At 41.3% G+C, this 17,073-nt stretch overlaps 1 protein-coding gene across 3 annotated transcripts in view; it reads right to left on the bottom strand.

The window, feature by feature from the left end:
• Positions 1-17,004, bottom strand: part of LOC111139192 (BRCA1/BRCA2-containing complex subunit 3) — a 52,909-nt gene extending 35,905 nt beyond the window's left edge. For all 3 annotated transcript variants that reach the window (XM_022491384.1, XM_022491386.1, XM_022491385.1), the window contains exons 1-5: positions 16,787-17,004; positions 16,101-16,117; positions 15,277-15,331; positions 9,272-9,391; positions 6,024-6,111 (exon numbers count right to left, since the gene is read on the bottom strand). In XM_022491384.1, coding sequence (XP_022347092.1) covers positions 6,024-6,111; positions 9,272-9,391; positions 15,277-15,331; positions 16,101-16,117; positions 16,787-16,909 — 403 coding nt within the window. In that variant the 5' untranslated portion in view covers positions 16,910-17,004. The remainder of the gene's footprint in view (positions 1-6,023; positions 6,112-9,271; positions 9,392-15,276; positions 15,332-16,100; positions 16,118-16,786) is intronic.
• Between the last annotated feature and the right edge of the window lie 69 nt (positions 17,005-17,073).

Below are 17,073 nucleotides of genomic sequence, written 5' to 3'. Positions count from 1 at the left end.
CTTTTTTTTTTTAAAGATTTTATTTATTTATTTGACAGGCAGAGATCACAAGTAGGCAGAGAGGCAGGCAGAGAGAGAGGAGGAAGCAGGCCCCCTGCTGAGCAGAGAGCCCGATGTGGGGCTCGATCCCAGGACCCTGAGACCATGACCTGAGCCACCCAAGCGCCTCTGGCAATATATTCTTCAACACTGGGACTTCTCCCCCTTGTCTTCCGAAGTGAACTAAAAAACTTTTTCATCAAATTTGTTTATAATGATTCTAAGGAGTATTAACTTGTAACTTCTAGAGCAGAATGCTTGTTTGGGAAAATGTAATTTGTTACAGTGATTGGTTGGAAGCTTAAACAAAGTTGCAACCTGTATCTGTCACGGGAGCTTGAGCCAATCCAACGCTGGTGGTAGATTACCTAATACGTCACTGTTTGTTGCAGTGCCAATTACCTCAGTCCGGAAGAGCTGAGCAGATCTTAAAATTGTGAGTATAGCTACAGGCACATTTCTCTTTTTCATACACACAAGGACAATAAAGTCTCATGAGATTTATGAAATAACCTACACCATCTAAATCCCTTTCCTTTCTCTTTTGCAAACTATATATAGATAACATTTTGGTAAGTTAACGGTGTGGGTATGACATAACTTCAACTATCTTTTCCTCCACCACACCTACACTTCCTCCTCCATTTCCTATGTTCATAAATAGCATTCCTACTAACCCTGACTCATACAAATAGTTCAAATACTGCCTCCTCTGTCTCTGGTTTCAGATAAGGTGTTTCAACTCTCAGCCTCAGCTCAGTTTCTATCCTTAAGAGCCAAGCACTCCTCATTAACTGAGAAGTGTTTTTAAGGAGTAGAATCATTGTAGTATCAAATGCTACAGAAGACGGCGACATAAAATGTTTACTAGATTTTTCTCTCTGGTTTTTGTTTTTGTTTTTTGGAGGGAGAGCACGCATGTGAATGAGGGAGGGGGAGAGCGAGAGGGGGAGAGACGATCTCAAGCGGACTCCACACTGAGCATGGAGCTTTCACGGGGCTCGATCCCAGGACCCTGAGATCAAGACCTGAGCCAAAACCAAGAGTCGGATGTTCCACTGACTGAGCCCTCCAGGTGCCCCTAATGTTTACTAGATTTTCAACGGATGTCACTGATTACTTTCAGTGGACTGGGAGGCAGACTAGAGCAGGGTGAAGAGTGTAAATGAAAAGTGAGAAATGTCTTTGACCTGAAGGAGAATTGGGATTGGCAAGTATTTTTTTGTTGTGTTTTCTTAAACATGAGGTAAAGCTCCATGAAGGTAGAGGCTATGTTTTTCTCCTTCACTGCTTTATCCCCAGCACCTGGAGGGCTGGACACACAGTAGATGCTCAATTTATTTCTTGAAGGAACAAATAAATGATGGGGAAAATCCAGTACAATGGAAAGGGATATAGATGTTGGAGAAAGAAGCACAATGAAGACTGTAAGGTTCTTCAAGTCACAGGAAGCCAAGATTAAGAGCCAGAATGGAAGGATGTCTATTAGCTAAGAGGAGGGAAAAGGAGAAGATGAGCCCAGTGATAAGTAGGTGAGTAAAGAGAAATGGAGAAAATTCCTTTCTAATGACTCCCATTTCCTTTATTAAAGTAGGCATCAGGGGCGCCTGATCAGCGGGGAGCGGGCTTCTCCCTCTGCCTGCTGCTCCCCGTGCTTGCGCTCTCTCTCTTCTTGTCTCTCCGTCAAATAAATAAGTAAAATCTTTAAAATAAATAAATAAAGTAGGAAGCAGTATTATCTGCTGAATGTGAAAGAGGAAGTGAGTTCAGAGGTTTGGGAATGACAAAAAAGCTAAGGAACTGATCCATGTCGAACTAAAAGGACATGATACTAGATGCCATGCATGATCTGAGAACCGGCTCTGGACTGGAAAGGAAAAACTGCTACAAAGGACAGAATTGGGAGAATTGGCCAAATGTGAGTAAGTTCTGTAGATTACATAAAAGGATGCTATCAATGTCAACTTTCCTGATGCTGGTAATTGCACGGTGGTTATGGAAGTAAATATCCTTGTTCTTGAGAAATATACAATTTAGTATTTAGGGATAAAGGAGCATCATGTCTACAACTTACTCTCAAGTTGTGTCTATAGAGAAAATGATAAAGCAAATGTGGCAAACGGTTAACAATTATTGAATGCGGTTCTTTATGCTGTTTTTGCAATTTTTCTGTAAGTCAGAAATCCTTTAATAATCAAGTTCTAAAACATTAGCAGGTATGTTTGACCCACATCACCCTTACCTTTGTTCATGTACTTTATATCCCTACTCCTTCATGGCAAAACCCAATCCAAAGCCAAAAGACTCACATTATACTCTTCAAGGAGTAAGATCCTGGAAGTGGGTTATCAAGTTCTGCTCCAAACTAGTTTCCACTTTATTCCCTACTTATAAAACTTTGTCCTTTGCACATCTTATTGCTATGGGGGGGGGACATAATTTAACATTGTTGGAGTTTGTGCCTTTCATTACAGAATGTTCTCTCGCCCCTTTGCTAATGATGTAACTGTGACTTTTCTTTTCTCTATAGAGCTAACCTAGCCTGTTACTCTTTTAGGTTTAAAGCTTATCTTTTTTTTTTTTTTCTAAATTTAAAGTCTAAGTTTAAAGCTGTCCTTATTTTTTTTTTAATTTAAATTCAATTAATTAACACATAATGTATTATTTGCCCCAGGGGCACAGGTCTGTGAATCATCAGGCTTACACACTCCACAGCGCTCACATAGCACATGCCCTCCCCAATGTCCATCCCCCAGCCACCCCGTCCCTCTCCCGCCCCAACCAACCTCAGTTTGCTTCCTGAGATTAAGTTTCTTATGGTTGTCTCCCTCTCTGTAAAGCTTATCTTTAATGACATTTTCTTCTTGTTTCATTTCTTAGTCCTAAGGCTTTTATTTTACATTTGCTGCTTTAACTTGCTGGTGCAAATGCTCTTTATGTCTTCCTTATTGTAGTTACTCTTTATTTCCCCTTTAGTATTTTAACTGTTTTTCTTCCTCACAAAATCATAAGGTCCAAACCAGCAGAAACTGTGACCACATTGTTGCATCCATTATAAATTTGTTGGCTAATCACTTTTCACTCCTTCTCACTTGCCATTCCTATTACACATAATTCCTGTACACACTTTAAATCATCACTCATGTTTTTTCCCAAGACTTGCTAACATGGGGCACCGGTTTGACTCGATTCTTCAACAGCCATTTGGAGATGAGCTATGTATCTTTGTAGCTACACGATTCCTCAGGCTCTGGAAGTCCACACCAATCTAGCCATTGTGAAGAGCAGTTCAGTTGGGAGAGGATTTTTTCTTTAGTTTTATCTATAGTTTGGAGATCTTCCAGTGTTGTCTGCCCTTCAACTTTTTTTTAAGATTTTATTTATTTGTTAGAGAGAGAGAGAGCGAGCACAAGCAGGCAGAGCGGCAGCAGGCAGAGGCAGAGCGAGAAGCAGGCTCCCTGTCGAGCAAGGAGCCCGATGCGGGGCTCGATCCCAGGACCCTGGGATAACGATCCGAGCCGAGGGCAGTGGCTTAACCCACTGAGCCGCCCCAGCACCCCATGCCCTTCAACTTTAGATATTCAGTCATGCTCTCTCCACATTGAGTTGTACAGATAAATGCTTTGCTACTGTGCTAAGCATGGGACAGAACGTCTTATACAGGATTTCACATATTCTGATTTTCTGTCAGTGAGGAAACCGTGGCACAGAGAGTTAAAAGATCTTCTCAACCTGTAAAGGACTGAAAAGAGATTCTAGCACACCTGTTCCCTGACAGAACATAAAGCTGCTGTAAGAACTCTCTGAGCTTTCCATTTTGTTCTTTATTCCCTTTCCTTACCCAGTTAGGTGTTACTATTTTTTTCAATGTAAGATCTCAATGCTCTAGTCTCCAAATTTATTTTGTGTTAAATTATTTTCCTTTGGCTTCTTAATCATCGCATTATTTACAGCTGAAGAAAACATCCAGAGACTGATAAAGTTTTTTTCCCAAGTTCTTAAGAGTTTCTTTTTTTGCCAGAAAATTCTCCATTGTACTCATTACCATAGTGACAATATCGTTCAGGAATAAATACACTCCAACCTTCCTTTCATTGGTGCTTGGTACTTACTTCTCTCTGGCTATGCTACTACCATGGGAGAAATTTGAGGCAAATCTGATTTTAGTGTTAATGGTGGCAGGAAAAAAAATGCTATTATTTTGAGTAAAAGTTAGATAAAACCAAACACTGAATTTATTCAGTGATATTAAGGTTTTACAGGAATATATTCACAGCTATAAAAACAACACTTATTAGGACATTAGTGAGCTGAAGAATTTGAATAAGGTCAGTAACTTAAATAATAATACTATTTTAATATTAATTTCTCAATTTTCATAAATACACTGTAATTATGTAAGAGAATGTCCTTGCATTTAGGAAATTCATACCAAACATTATTCAGGAGTTAAGGTGAATACTGGCTGTGACTTATTTTCAAATAACTTCAGATAAAACATACACACACAAACATAGAACAGAAGAAAATGTGGCAAATCTGGGGTGAGAGATTCGGGAATTCTTTGTACTATTTTATCAACTTTAAGTTTGAAACATAGGTTTAAGAACACCTCTATTGTTACTGCAAGCTCCACTTTAATCTTTTTTCTTTTCCAATTGAAAAAACTCTCTTGATGATATATTTTTTGTTGACACAAGATATCCTAGGCATGTCACTCTTAATGTTAGCCACAGGTCAGGTAAATTTCTGTCAGCAAGAAACAGAGCAAGTCTATTCGCTCCCTTACTCTGTACCAGTATTTAACTGGGACTACACACCAGAATTCTTTGAGGAGTATATTATGAAAAGAACATACCCGCCTAGGACCTACTCCCAGAGGTTACTATAGCAGGCCCAGGTGGGAAAGATGAGTTTAAGACAGGTGCATCTCACAGCAGCTCTCCCACGTGATCCTGGGAGGCCTCCCTCCCCACCCACCACTCTTGACACAGAGGACCACTCATCTGTCATTATAGTCCGACACTGGCACAAGCCCCTAGACTGGAAAAAGAACACCACAGTGAAAAGTGAACTTAACCCATGTAAGCCTCAGGTTACCCATCAGTACACTGTGGGGAGTATCTCTAACTCATGGCTGCTGTGAGGACTGGAGGAGAAAACATTCACGAACCATTAGCAAACAGTTACATGCCGAACAATGTTAGCTCACTCTCCCTAAGCGAAGTTACTCTACTTCTCTCACGAAGTCAGGCAGAAACAACAACAAAATGACCAGCACTCAGAAAAGTGGTAAAGATAAAAAGAGAGAAAACCATTTTGTTACGCCGTACGGATTACTGGGATGAGGAGGTAGGCTGAGAGCCTCAACAGCTAGGAAGGAATATGTGTGAAACCTGAGTTTTGTAAATCTCACCCCTCACCCCTTCGAGTCTTCTGAATGGGAGTGTACTAGACGGAGGTGTTCAGCAGTCACCAAGTTTCAGTGACAATTTAATGTTTTTTTATGTCAGCCAACTGTCAGGCTCTAGTTAGTAATGGTGTCTGGAAGACATTGAAAATGGGGTGCAGAAAGTATAGCTCTATTAAAAATAGTATGACATAAATCATTACTTTTAAAACATAGCAAAATAAAAACAAGGGCACCTGTTTAAGGATAATTAAAGTATGATTTAAAATAACCATCATTCATGTAACAGAGAAAGATGATACTGATTTCTAAGAACAACAAACATGGGGCGCCTGGGTGGCTCAGTCGGTTGAGCATCTGTCTTCGGCTCAGGTCATGATCTCAGGGGCCTGGGATCGGGCCCCACAGGAGCCTCCCCGCTCAGCCGGGAGTCTGCTTCCTCCTCTCTCTGCTTCTCCCTCTCCCTTGGCCCCTCCCCACCGCTTGTTCTCTCTCAAGTAAAAAAATGAAATCTTTAAAAATAAATACATAAAATAAATAAAAATAACAAACAATACAAGATTATAATACTTACCAACATGTGAAGGCCAAACAGTTATATGAGGATGGGAATGATACCAGCCCACAACTCTCATGGGACGACCTGTTAGTTCAGCCAACCTGTGTGTCTGTCAAGGGATTTTCAACTTGTGGGGAAAAAAAATCTGTGATGCTAATGAGGGCTCAGAAAGCATCCTGAGGTTTTAAATAAACCTATTACAACTTAACGTCAACAAAAGAACGAAATAAGGTCAATACCCAGACTTTCCCAGACCTCCCATTTAAAGCCAAAGGTATTTCTTTTTATAACTAGGATCAATTTAGGGCACCTGGCTGCCTCAGTTGGTAGAGCGTGCAACTTTTTTTTTTTTAGATTTTATTTATTGGACAGAGAGACAGAGATCACAAGTAGACAGAGGGACAGGCAAAGGGAGAGGGAGAAGCAGGCTCTCTGCTGAGCAGGGAGCCTGATGTGGGGCTCAATCCCAGGACCGTGGAATTATGACCTGAGCCGAAGGCAGCCGCTTAACCAACTGAGCCACCCAGGCACCACAGCATGTAACCCTTGATCTCAGGGTTATGAGTTTGAGCCCCAGGTTGAGTATAGAGGTTACTTTAAAAATTAATTAATCAGTTAAAATAAAAAAAATAGAATCCATCTGGCTTCCATTAAGGTATATAGTTATATCCTCTTAATCCATTTAGCCAATGTTTGATCAGGTAAAAAATTCATTTGATTTCTCTCTGGCAGCCTGCCAGCGTCAACGATAGCAACTGGGATGGTTTCAGACACCAAATGACCAGAGACCCACTTTGGTCTCCCCATGTGTCTCGAAGTACACCACCAAAGAATATTTTCTTCTTTTGATCCGGAAACAAAATGTTCCCATAACTCTACCTGAGGCTCTGAGTTGAGATAAGAAGCTGCCCCTTCTGCTGCTCTTGTGAGACGCTGGTTTGTTTCCCTGCAAATTACTTACATTAAAACGCAATGATCGAAAAAAAAAACAAAAACCAAAACTGCAATAATCCTTTCTGTACAGCAAATCCTAAGAATACTTTCTAAATAATTTTTTCGAATGCCGAAAGAGGTTACTTAACCTCTCTAAACCCATTCCTTCAGCTTGCAGACTGGGGAAATTCTGCTTCAAACAGCAGTAAAGAGTAAATGAGGTAATCCATGCAAGACGTTTCATAAACGCTTAAGAAATTGTCATTGTAACTTCCAAGTGCGGTAACACGCAACAGTGTTTCCAGCCACCCCCCATCTTAGGACTGGACTAGTTTCATTTTGAAGTTGTAATATATAATCACAATAATAACAATAATACGATTATATTCTGGGAGATGGAGAATAGATTAGAGGCTGCCAGGGGCTAGAGCAGGGGTTGAGGGAGTGGGTGTGATTTCTACAGGGGCATCTTCGTAGATCTACACAGATCTACATAGATCTTCATGGTGATGGAACAATTCTGCAATCCTGACTACTGTGTTGGTCACATATATTAACACATGTGACAAAATGGCAATGGAATGACACACATTGTATCAATGTCAGTTTTCTGGTTTCCATATTGTACCGTCAATTATTTAAGATGTAGCATTTGGGGGAAACTGGGTCAAGGGTACAAGAACCCTGCTATACTATTTTTGTAACTTCCCAGGAATCTGTAATTCTGTCAAAATAGAGTTTGAAAAGAAGATGCACAAAGTACATGCTGTAAGACACTGATACATGTGATTATATAAAAAATGTGAAACTAATTTGATTGGAGAAATATACACACACTATGAATAAGCTGAGTAGAATCATTATCCTTATCACGAAGGGGTAATTTCCTTAACACAGAGTGCCTACAAATTATTAAGGAAAAGATTTCTAAAGCAATAGAAAGATGGGCAAAGAAATGACCAGATAATTCTGAAAAAAATAAATGATTCTTAAAAATTAAAAGCTGACCACATTTACTCATAATTAGAAAAATACTAACTAAAATGACAAGAAATAAGATAAAGTTTTTTGCTAATCAGATTGGCAAAAATCGATAGCTTTGATATACCCTGGCCTGGGAGCACAGAAACAGAAACTTGTGATAACCCACAGTGTTTACGAAGGTGCAGGGCACCAGGCACCCCTGAATACCGCCAGAGAAAAAGCTGGCTAAGCAGCTACAGCTACAAGCACACACAACCTTTGCTTCAGCAGCTCCAGCTCTCGGACCAGACCGTACAGATCCAAGTGCGCGTCTGTGAACTGCGGGTAAGGTGTAAGGTTACACGGTAGCAGAGGAAAGGGCTCCTGCCAACCTAAACACATGCACGAGGACAAAGCAGTCATCCAGGGCTATATTCTGCACCTCTAAGTACAATGTGAACAACTGTCTGGATACACACTGTTAAGCAAAGTCATGAGCTGTTATATATTAGTTTTTTTTTTAATAGAAAATATTCGTGTACATTTCCGTATGCTCAGAATTCAACAGTAGGGGATACATGAAAACCTGATAACCCTAGTTATGTCCAGGGACAGACCATGAGAGAACTGAGGCATTGAGGTTGGAGAGAAACACTTACTTTGTACATGTTTTTGTACCTTTTAAAGTTTGTACTAAGCATGTGAACTGCCTATTTTTAAAAGTTACTTTTAATTGACAAGATAAACTTAATAATAAAAAACACTGAATTACTAAAAGCCACTGATGCAAATTTAACTTTCTATAGCTGAGGTATGGAGTCCCGATCATAGGAAGCAAAAGTCTTATTTGATACTTTTTTTGGTTATATTTAACATGGAACATTGCATTCGGTTTTTAGCAATGCATTTTTTGGAGAGGCAGCCTCAAAAGGAAATCTCTCCAAAGTATGGAGACCAAGATCATCAAAGGCCTAGAAATGAAATCATATTAGGAAAACTTGGGAGGGGGACAGAGGGAACTAGAGAGGGGCAGTGGGGGAATGAAAGGAAGGAGGAGGGAACTCCCCCATAAAGTTCATTGTCACAGGTTTGACCTTGGGATCTTCCCGCATTTAAGAGCAGGAACGTTAGAAATTTCTAATTTTTCTAATAAGAGCCACTCAAAAGGAAAAATGGGAAGAAAATCTGATTAATCAAACAACTGGACCTGACGGGTAAATAGGAAAACTGGGAAAGAGTCACCAGGAAGAAAACCTGCGAAATTTCCACCTGCGAAATTTCCACAAGCAGGCTAAGGCGGCAAACAGAGGAGCCTGGCCCAGAAGCCCCAGAGCACGTAAAAACTTCTTATTGACTAGTAAGGATATCTCTGCCTCTGTTGAGGCTGCAGACAGCTGCTCTGGAGAAATTTCCACTCGGTCCTTCCTCTTGTCAGAACGTCGCAAGATGATGACAGAATGAATGTGAACAATTCTGATGGTGTCAACCTAGAGGAAAATCCACAGAAATGTTTACTTCTGTCTTTCTCCAATAACACGTGTACTGTATTATATTATCAGGTTAAAAACTGCATTTAGAAAACTTGATTTTGTCATGAATAATAGAATACGTCAAATAGAAGACATTTGGATGAAGGAACAGTGTTCTGAATGTTAACTAATAACCATTTGATTTACAACTATGTGCAGGATACTCTCACAGAAAAGAACACGAGTCAGAGTCTGACAATCCACGGCTGACAATCAGAGGCTGACATCCAAGTATTCAAAATGCTATCAGTCTGCTTAAGCAGCAAGTATCATACACGAAATTATAATGAAATCATGTAGTAGAGCTTAGAGGAAAGGAGTCACTTCGATTAGGAAAAAACTTGTCACGGGCCACCAAGTGTACTATTTCCTGGTTGCTCTGAGTGTGTGTGCGTGTGTACAAACACACAGAATTTCTGTAGGTGCTAAATTGATATAAGTAAGATGTCTGGGAGACATGTTGGCCAACTGCTTTAAGTACAGAACTTGAGATGGAATGGCAGACAGTAAGACCAAGAAAGATCAGGATAAAAATGTATGGGGCCTCGACACCATGATCGGCAGGATGCACAGGAAGGAAGGGTACTGTTTTAGACAGCCTGGATGTGAAGTAATGACAAAATACTGGGCTAAGTGGATGGAAGAGACAGAAGAAACAGATTTGAGATTCATTAAGAAGGAAGAATCCACAAGATTTGGTAACTAATGGCCCATGGGTGATAGAGGACAGGAAGTTGATAAGGATAACCTCTAAAATTACAAGGTTGAATCTCAGTGGAACACAGGAGGCAGATCTAAGTTTAAAAAGGATCAGGAGGGAAGGAAATGAGCTGATCTACGATAAGAAGATGTAAATAAGAGTCAAGGAATAGAGCAGGGAGAGGGAGCAGGGGTCTAGGCCCGAATTAACGGGGGTTCCCATGTTTCAGATGAGGCAGACCAAGAAGAGCCAAAAAGGAAGACAGAGGAGTGAAAATCAGAAGTATGAGATGGTTTACAAGTTTCATGGGAAAACACAGGTGTGGCATTGGCAGATGTGAAATCACAGAGGAGACTCATGAAGTCAGCAGCCATTAGGCACATGTGGTCAGCTTTTTGCCTTTTTCCACCAAGTGAAGTCTTTCACAGCTTCAAATTCCCTGCTCACTCTCCCCTCCCGTACGACTGTTTTTATAATACACACATGTCTCACTATAGTTTATCGCATGTTGACGTAATTTTCTCCTCTACTAGAACATAAGCTTCGGAAGGGCAGGCAAGGAGCATGTTTTAGTTATATTTTTATCCCCATCAAGGGTACAGTGTCTGGCAGAGTACACAATAAAGAAAATCAAAAGCAAAGATAGAAAGACCCTTGACCTCCCAAGGAGCAACAGGACAAAAAGCTGAGTTTTCAACAGAAACCATGAAAGCCTAGAGAGGATGTAGTGACATATTAAGTGCATGAAGACAAGATCCACCAACCAAGAATTCTATATTCTAAGGTTCTAGCATTATTAGGGAAATGTTATCAGGAAATAGTTATCAGGAAAATGAACAAATCAGGAATGCATACTGAAATATGCAGCATAAGCACTAAAAGGAAAGTGAAAAAAAATGTTGCAACTGGGAGGCTCAAAGTGAGATAATAAAGCATATCTGATTGACTCAAAAGGCAAGAAAAAGAGAAAAAGCAAACAAGCGGATCTAATACAAAGCAAAAAGATAAATGTAATTGGAGTGTCATCAGACTAGATTTTTATTTTTTTTATTTTTTTGTAAAGATTTTATTTATTTATTTGTCAGAGAGAGAGAGGGAGAGAGAGCAAGCACAGGCAGACAGAATGGCAGGCAGAGGCAGAGGGAGAAGCAGGCTCCCTGACGAGCAAGGAGCCCGATGTGGGACTCGATCCCAGGACGCTGGGATCATGACCCGAGCCGAAGGCAGCTGCTTAACCAACTGAGCCACCCAGGCGTCCCCAGACTAGATTTTTAAAAAACTAAATGCTGCTAATAAGAAACACACACTTTAAATACCAGTATACAAAAAGACCAAAAATAAAAGGATGGCAAAGATATGCCATGACAACATCTACTAAAAAGATAAGATCACTGAATTCATGAAGTTTAGTATCTATTTGACCAGTACAAATCAATACAGAATTCCAGATGAGGGCATGGACTCCTGAAAAATAAAATTACATCATTAAGACTGGCAATGTATTTTAGTAGGAGTTGATGCCCAGGGTGACTTTTTTCTCTCTCTGTTGTAAGATAAGATTTCAGTGCCTAGAGGAAGGAGGAAAAGAAGTTCAGGATAGGATAACAAGACCAGCCCAGACACAGATGAAAAACAAAATAAGACAAGTATAAATAAAGGCCACAAAGGACTCACAGATGTCCCTGAAAGCCACTGGTAGCTGACAGGCTTGAGGGTTAGGGTTAGGGTTAAGGTTAGGGTTAGGAATAACCCTAACCCTAACCCTGTTACAGTCATAGTCACATAAAATATTCCAGTTTAGCTAGACTGGCCCCATGCCTTTTCAGTCTTGGAATTCAAGTACTAAAACCCAGTTGCTTTTGCTCCTCTGTCTTGGTATAGAACAAGGGCTAGCAAAGTCTGGCCTGCCCAGCCTCCCTTGGGCAAAATCCGGCCACGTTTGTTCATTTATGTATTGTAGCTAAGTAACTGCAACAAAGAATGTATTTACCATCAGGCCCTTTATAGGAACTTGAGGCCCCTGGCATGCCTCTCCATGGCTCATGGGCAGGTAAACACTAATTTCCTATTTTACGGAATGTATGTTCATTCGTACAACACCTATTTATTGACTATATACTTGTACGTAAGGCACTGCATGAGAGCCTAAGTACAGAAAGATGAACAGGATATAGTAGTCATGTCCAGGAAGAGAGACAGGTGAACAGCTCTAGGACAGCACACATGTATTGTGACAGACATGCTCAAGGAGCAGTCAGAGCACAAAGGACTCTTTCTAACCTAGCCTACGGGTCAGGGCAGATTCCTTAAAGGAGACAGGCGGTAGCTGCAAGGGGTAAGGAGTTAACCAAGCAGAGGAGAGGGAAGCAGTCCAAGCATAAAATCCAGCAGAAACACGGAATGGAACAGTACAACATAACCTGGAAAATGCCGTAATTTACCATGGTTAGAAGTTGGAGATAAACAGAAATGATATCAAGAAGGCCCTGAATGCTTAACTAGTGGAGCTTCATCCTAAAGGTAATGGGAAATGCACCGATTTTAAGCACACTTATGTCACACTTATGTTTTCAAAAGATTATACCCTAAGCAACCAGAAGAGAGGACTAGAGACAAGAGACTGGAGGCAAGAAGACTGGGGAGAGGCTAGCAAGTGTTCAAGAATAGAAGTGACAAGGACCTCCAATAAGGTGGCCACAGTCGGGATGAGGTGCTGGAAATAAAACGGAAGCAATCTACGGTTGCACATTAGAATCGCCTGGGGAAGTTTTCAAACTCCTGCCGCCGAGGTCTCACCCCAGACCAACGAAGTGAGAATTACTGGGTAATTCCAAGGCACCCCCAGGCTTGGGAACTACTGTGGTGGAGGAATGTTGGAGTGGGTTCGAGGAAGAGGGAAGGTTCAGTTTTTGAACATGTTAGTTTAAGATGCCTCTGTCTAGCTAAACTTGAAATAGGCAGTAGAGTATGAAGTTCTAGAGTTTGGGATAACTGATATTAACTATAATCTACTGGATATTAACAAAATACTTATTGGCTACCTGCTATGTGTCAGGCACCTGAAAAAGTGCTTTCCATTTATTAACTTGGTAACCCCCCCAGTGATACATGCACCCCAATGTTTACAGCAGCATTATCAACAACGGCCAAATTATGGAAAGAGCCCACATGTCCATAGACTAATGAATGGCTAAGGAAGAGGAGGTATATGGTGGGTGGGGTGTGTGTGTGTGTGTGTGTGTGTGTGTGTGTGTGTGTGTGTGTTAGTCAGCCATAAAAAGGATGAAATCTTGCCATCTGCAACTATGTGGACAGAGCTAGAGTGGATTATGCTAAGTGAAATAAGTCTATCAGAGAAAGACAAATACCATACGATTCCATTCATATGTGGAATTTAAGAAACAAAACATGAACATAGGGGAAAAAACAAAGAGAGGCAAACCATAAAACAGACTCTTAACTATAGCGAACAAACTAGGGGTTGATAGAGGGAGGTGGGCCAGGCGATGGGTTAAAAGGGTACTGGGCATTAAGGAGGGCACTTGTGATAAGCACTGGGTGTTGTATGTAAGTGATGAATCACTAAATTTGACTCCTGAAACCAATATTACACTACATGTTAACTGGAATTTCAATTAAAACTTGAAATTAAAAATAACTATCTAAATAAAAATAACTCCCCAGTGACACAGTAAGGTTGGTTCTATTACCGTGTCTAGTTCACAAATGAGTGTTTTACGTCCATTACCCATATTCAACTCTCCCAACAATTCTATGAGGTTAGTTACTGTCATTATCCCTGTTTTACAAACAAAGAAATCAAAGTTCACAGATGTTAAATAACATACCTAAAGTCCCACAGTAAGTATCAGAGGAAAGATTTAAGCGAGATTGAACTTCAATGTTGTAGCTAAAGCCATAGGGAAGGTAATGTTGCCCAGAAGACATTCCGGGAAGGCAAGGAGGCCAAGCCAAAGACTTGGAGAATACCAATATTTAATGCAGAGGATGAAGAGCCCATAATGGATGGGAGGGAGAGAAGAGGAATAGGGAGATACAACAAAACAAACAGAAAACCCACGACAGTTCAGAGTTCCAAGGAGAAAGATTTAAGATTAGCACCAAGAAATAATCCACTGATACAGCTATGGGGAGGTGGCTGGAGAGACAGAACTGGAAACCAGAACTTGGTATGTGTGACTACTGAAAGTAAAGAAATTATAATGATTGTAGCCTATTCGTTTAAGAGGTCTGACTATTCAAAGGATTCTAGTAACTACAGGGATTGAAAAGTTATTTTTCTTTCCTTTGTAAAATGAGAGTAATTTAAGCACATCTGTATCCTAAGGGGAAAAAAGTGTCAAAAGGTTGAAGACTCAGAAGAGAGGATATTTGATAAACAAGTTTTTTGAAGAACCTGTAGCTCTGGATAGGAAGTAAACTTCTTTCCTTGATATGGGAAGAAAGGAGGCAAAGTGGTTAACATGGAGAAGTTTGGATATAAGGATAAAAAGTAGTTGTTTTGCCTGATATTTTTATCACGCCCATCATCTGCCTAGCAGAGAAGAGGCCATAATTTATTTTTACTGTATTTTATAAAAGTAGTGGCCTGCAACACATTGGATACACAATGAACCAAAAAGTGTAGGTTGAAAAACATTCTACTAGACCATGAAGGCTAGAGCATGCCAGAAAAGGCGAGGCAGGATTGTAGACAGGAAAAAAGTAAAGATAAACTAAGAATTATGAGTTATGCATAGTTTGCTTACAGCAGAAGGTTGCCAAAGTAGGATTTGGGACTTGAGATAAGGAGGTAAGAGTGATGTGAAAGAATTCACAGATCTCAAGGAAGCAAACCAGCAAAAGTTCAAGGAAGCAGGGAGAAGGGCCAGAGATCAGGCAGAGAACGGCAAGGAGAGCTGAGAGTGATTCCTCATCTGAATTTGCTGCAAACAGAAAAATTAGGTTCCAGTCCCAGTGAGTACACTCTTCATCTGGTTTTATTGGAGAGAACATCCTACCCAACCATAAGTGCGGGCCTGTGCAGATCGGATTAATCCCGGGCTGAGATCATCAGATTCAGGACAGAAATCCCTCCCCAACTGCAAATTTCTATCACCATGCAAAATTCTAGCATACATACCTTTTCAGCAACTGTGCGTATTTCAGTTCCAGTATATGTAAATTTGGAGTCACTCCTTTTGGGGATAAATTAGGGGGAAAAAAGGGAACTGAATTTTGGAATATAAAAAGATATTAAAGCAAAGTAACAAGATTTGCAGTTTTTGCAGTGAAACCTTAGCAGAAACAAAGGAAAAGTGGCAAAGTACATAATCTGTTCAGTGGCAAAGCGAAATTCCTAGAATATTGGGTATTAAGGAGGTGGGGTTGTGAAATACACACTCTGCTATGCTTTGAAATTTAAATAAACGTCACCCAAAGCTTTTGCCTCCTGGAGCACTCAAGTTTCTGGCCATCTGAGATCATTATAGAGCCCACCAGAGGGAAGCAGAAAGCCACTGACAGTTTAGATGAAGCAAGGAGTCAATAGGGGGAAATGTCTCTTAATATACTTATTATCTGCTGCAAAGAAAATTACCTGTATTTCGTTGTCATTTCAGGGGAGACAGAACATAAAACATATCAAGCCACAAAATGGAATGGAACAGTCATACAAAATTTTATGTGTAAAAGCTTTCATAGGTTCACTCATGATCTTGGTATCCCTACCCGTATTTTTTCCAGAAGGTCATACATATATCAAACTGAAAATTCTCCAAGTAGGAAGTAAGGTGGAAACCAACCTTCAGAGTTGGGGTGGAATTCAAAGTGTGTCCCTGAGGGAGCTCCGGATTCGTAATGGTAACTTAAAATAGAAGTTGTACACAATACTGCCAAACTTGTCATCATTTTGAGTTAACAGTAAGATATAGATCAAAAGATATGAGTAAAGAAATATATTCTTACCTTGTGTCATCATTCAACTAGAGTGGAAAAAAGCAGAAAACATTATTGATCACATTACGCCAGTCTGATGTACACGGATGGAGATTATATGAAACTTGGGTCATGTGTTCCTGTATACCAGCACGAAAGGCTGGAGAATTCTTACTTCGGATTATAAACAACTAAGGTATGTCTCCTCATCGTCTTTCGCCCCTCTGCAACACTTAACCCCGTGGAAACCTTTGCGTCTTTGGAACCCTCTTCCCTGTCCGGTTTTCTGATATCCTTAGAAGGCGTCCCAGGAAGAAGACTGGAGGCGAGGCCAGGGACCCTAACCGTGGTTGGCTGCTTCCCAATACATTCATTATAGTATTATACTTCATTATATTATATTATATTTCATTATACTACAGTGTCTTTGCGGCCTGACTCGCGGTTTTGGTCAATGGGGTAATCACTTGATCTAGAGAAACTGCAAGGCCCACCCAGAGGATTATGCAGATCGCTGTGGCGTTGCAGGAGGCTCAACGCGAGTTCAGCGACAGAAGACACGAGGCCTGCACTACCTGATCATCCCAAGTCTCGGTCCAAGGGTGTCGGTCAGAGGTTCCCCTAGCCTCCGCAGCCCTGGGCGCTGCCAACACCCACCCCCGGGACACGCTGCGACTGCTCAGCAGGGTTCCGGTCAGGCTAAGTGACCTACTCACCTCCCCTATACACAGCCCCATCACCTCCTCCTTCTCGGTGCTCAGAGCGTGGTTGAGGCAAACTAGGAAAGCATCCGACTCGAGATGAACCGCTTGCACGGCTTGTACCACCTGCACCGCCATCTTGGTCCGACCCTGCTCACGTCCGCCTCGGGCCCAATCCGGGCCTGGCCAACCGGGTACTCCGGAGCGCGGGTTCCGCGGGGGCGGGGCCTGGGGAGCGCGGGCGGGGCGGGACGGGGCGGGACGGGGCGGGACGGGGCGGGGCGGGGCGGGGCGGGGCGGGG

The sequence above is a fragment of the Enhydra lutris genome, unplaced genomic scaffold (assembly GCF_002288905.1).
Source record: "Enhydra lutris kenyoni isolate GAN:26980312 unplaced genomic scaffold, ASM228890v2 scaffoldscaffold96, whole genome shotgun sequence".
NCBI classification, from domain to species: domain Eukaryota; kingdom Metazoa; phylum Chordata; class Mammalia; order Carnivora; family Mustelidae; genus Enhydra; species Enhydra lutris.
Note: the sequence above shows the minus strand (reverse complement) of the source record. Positions and strands in the feature narration are given on the sequence as shown.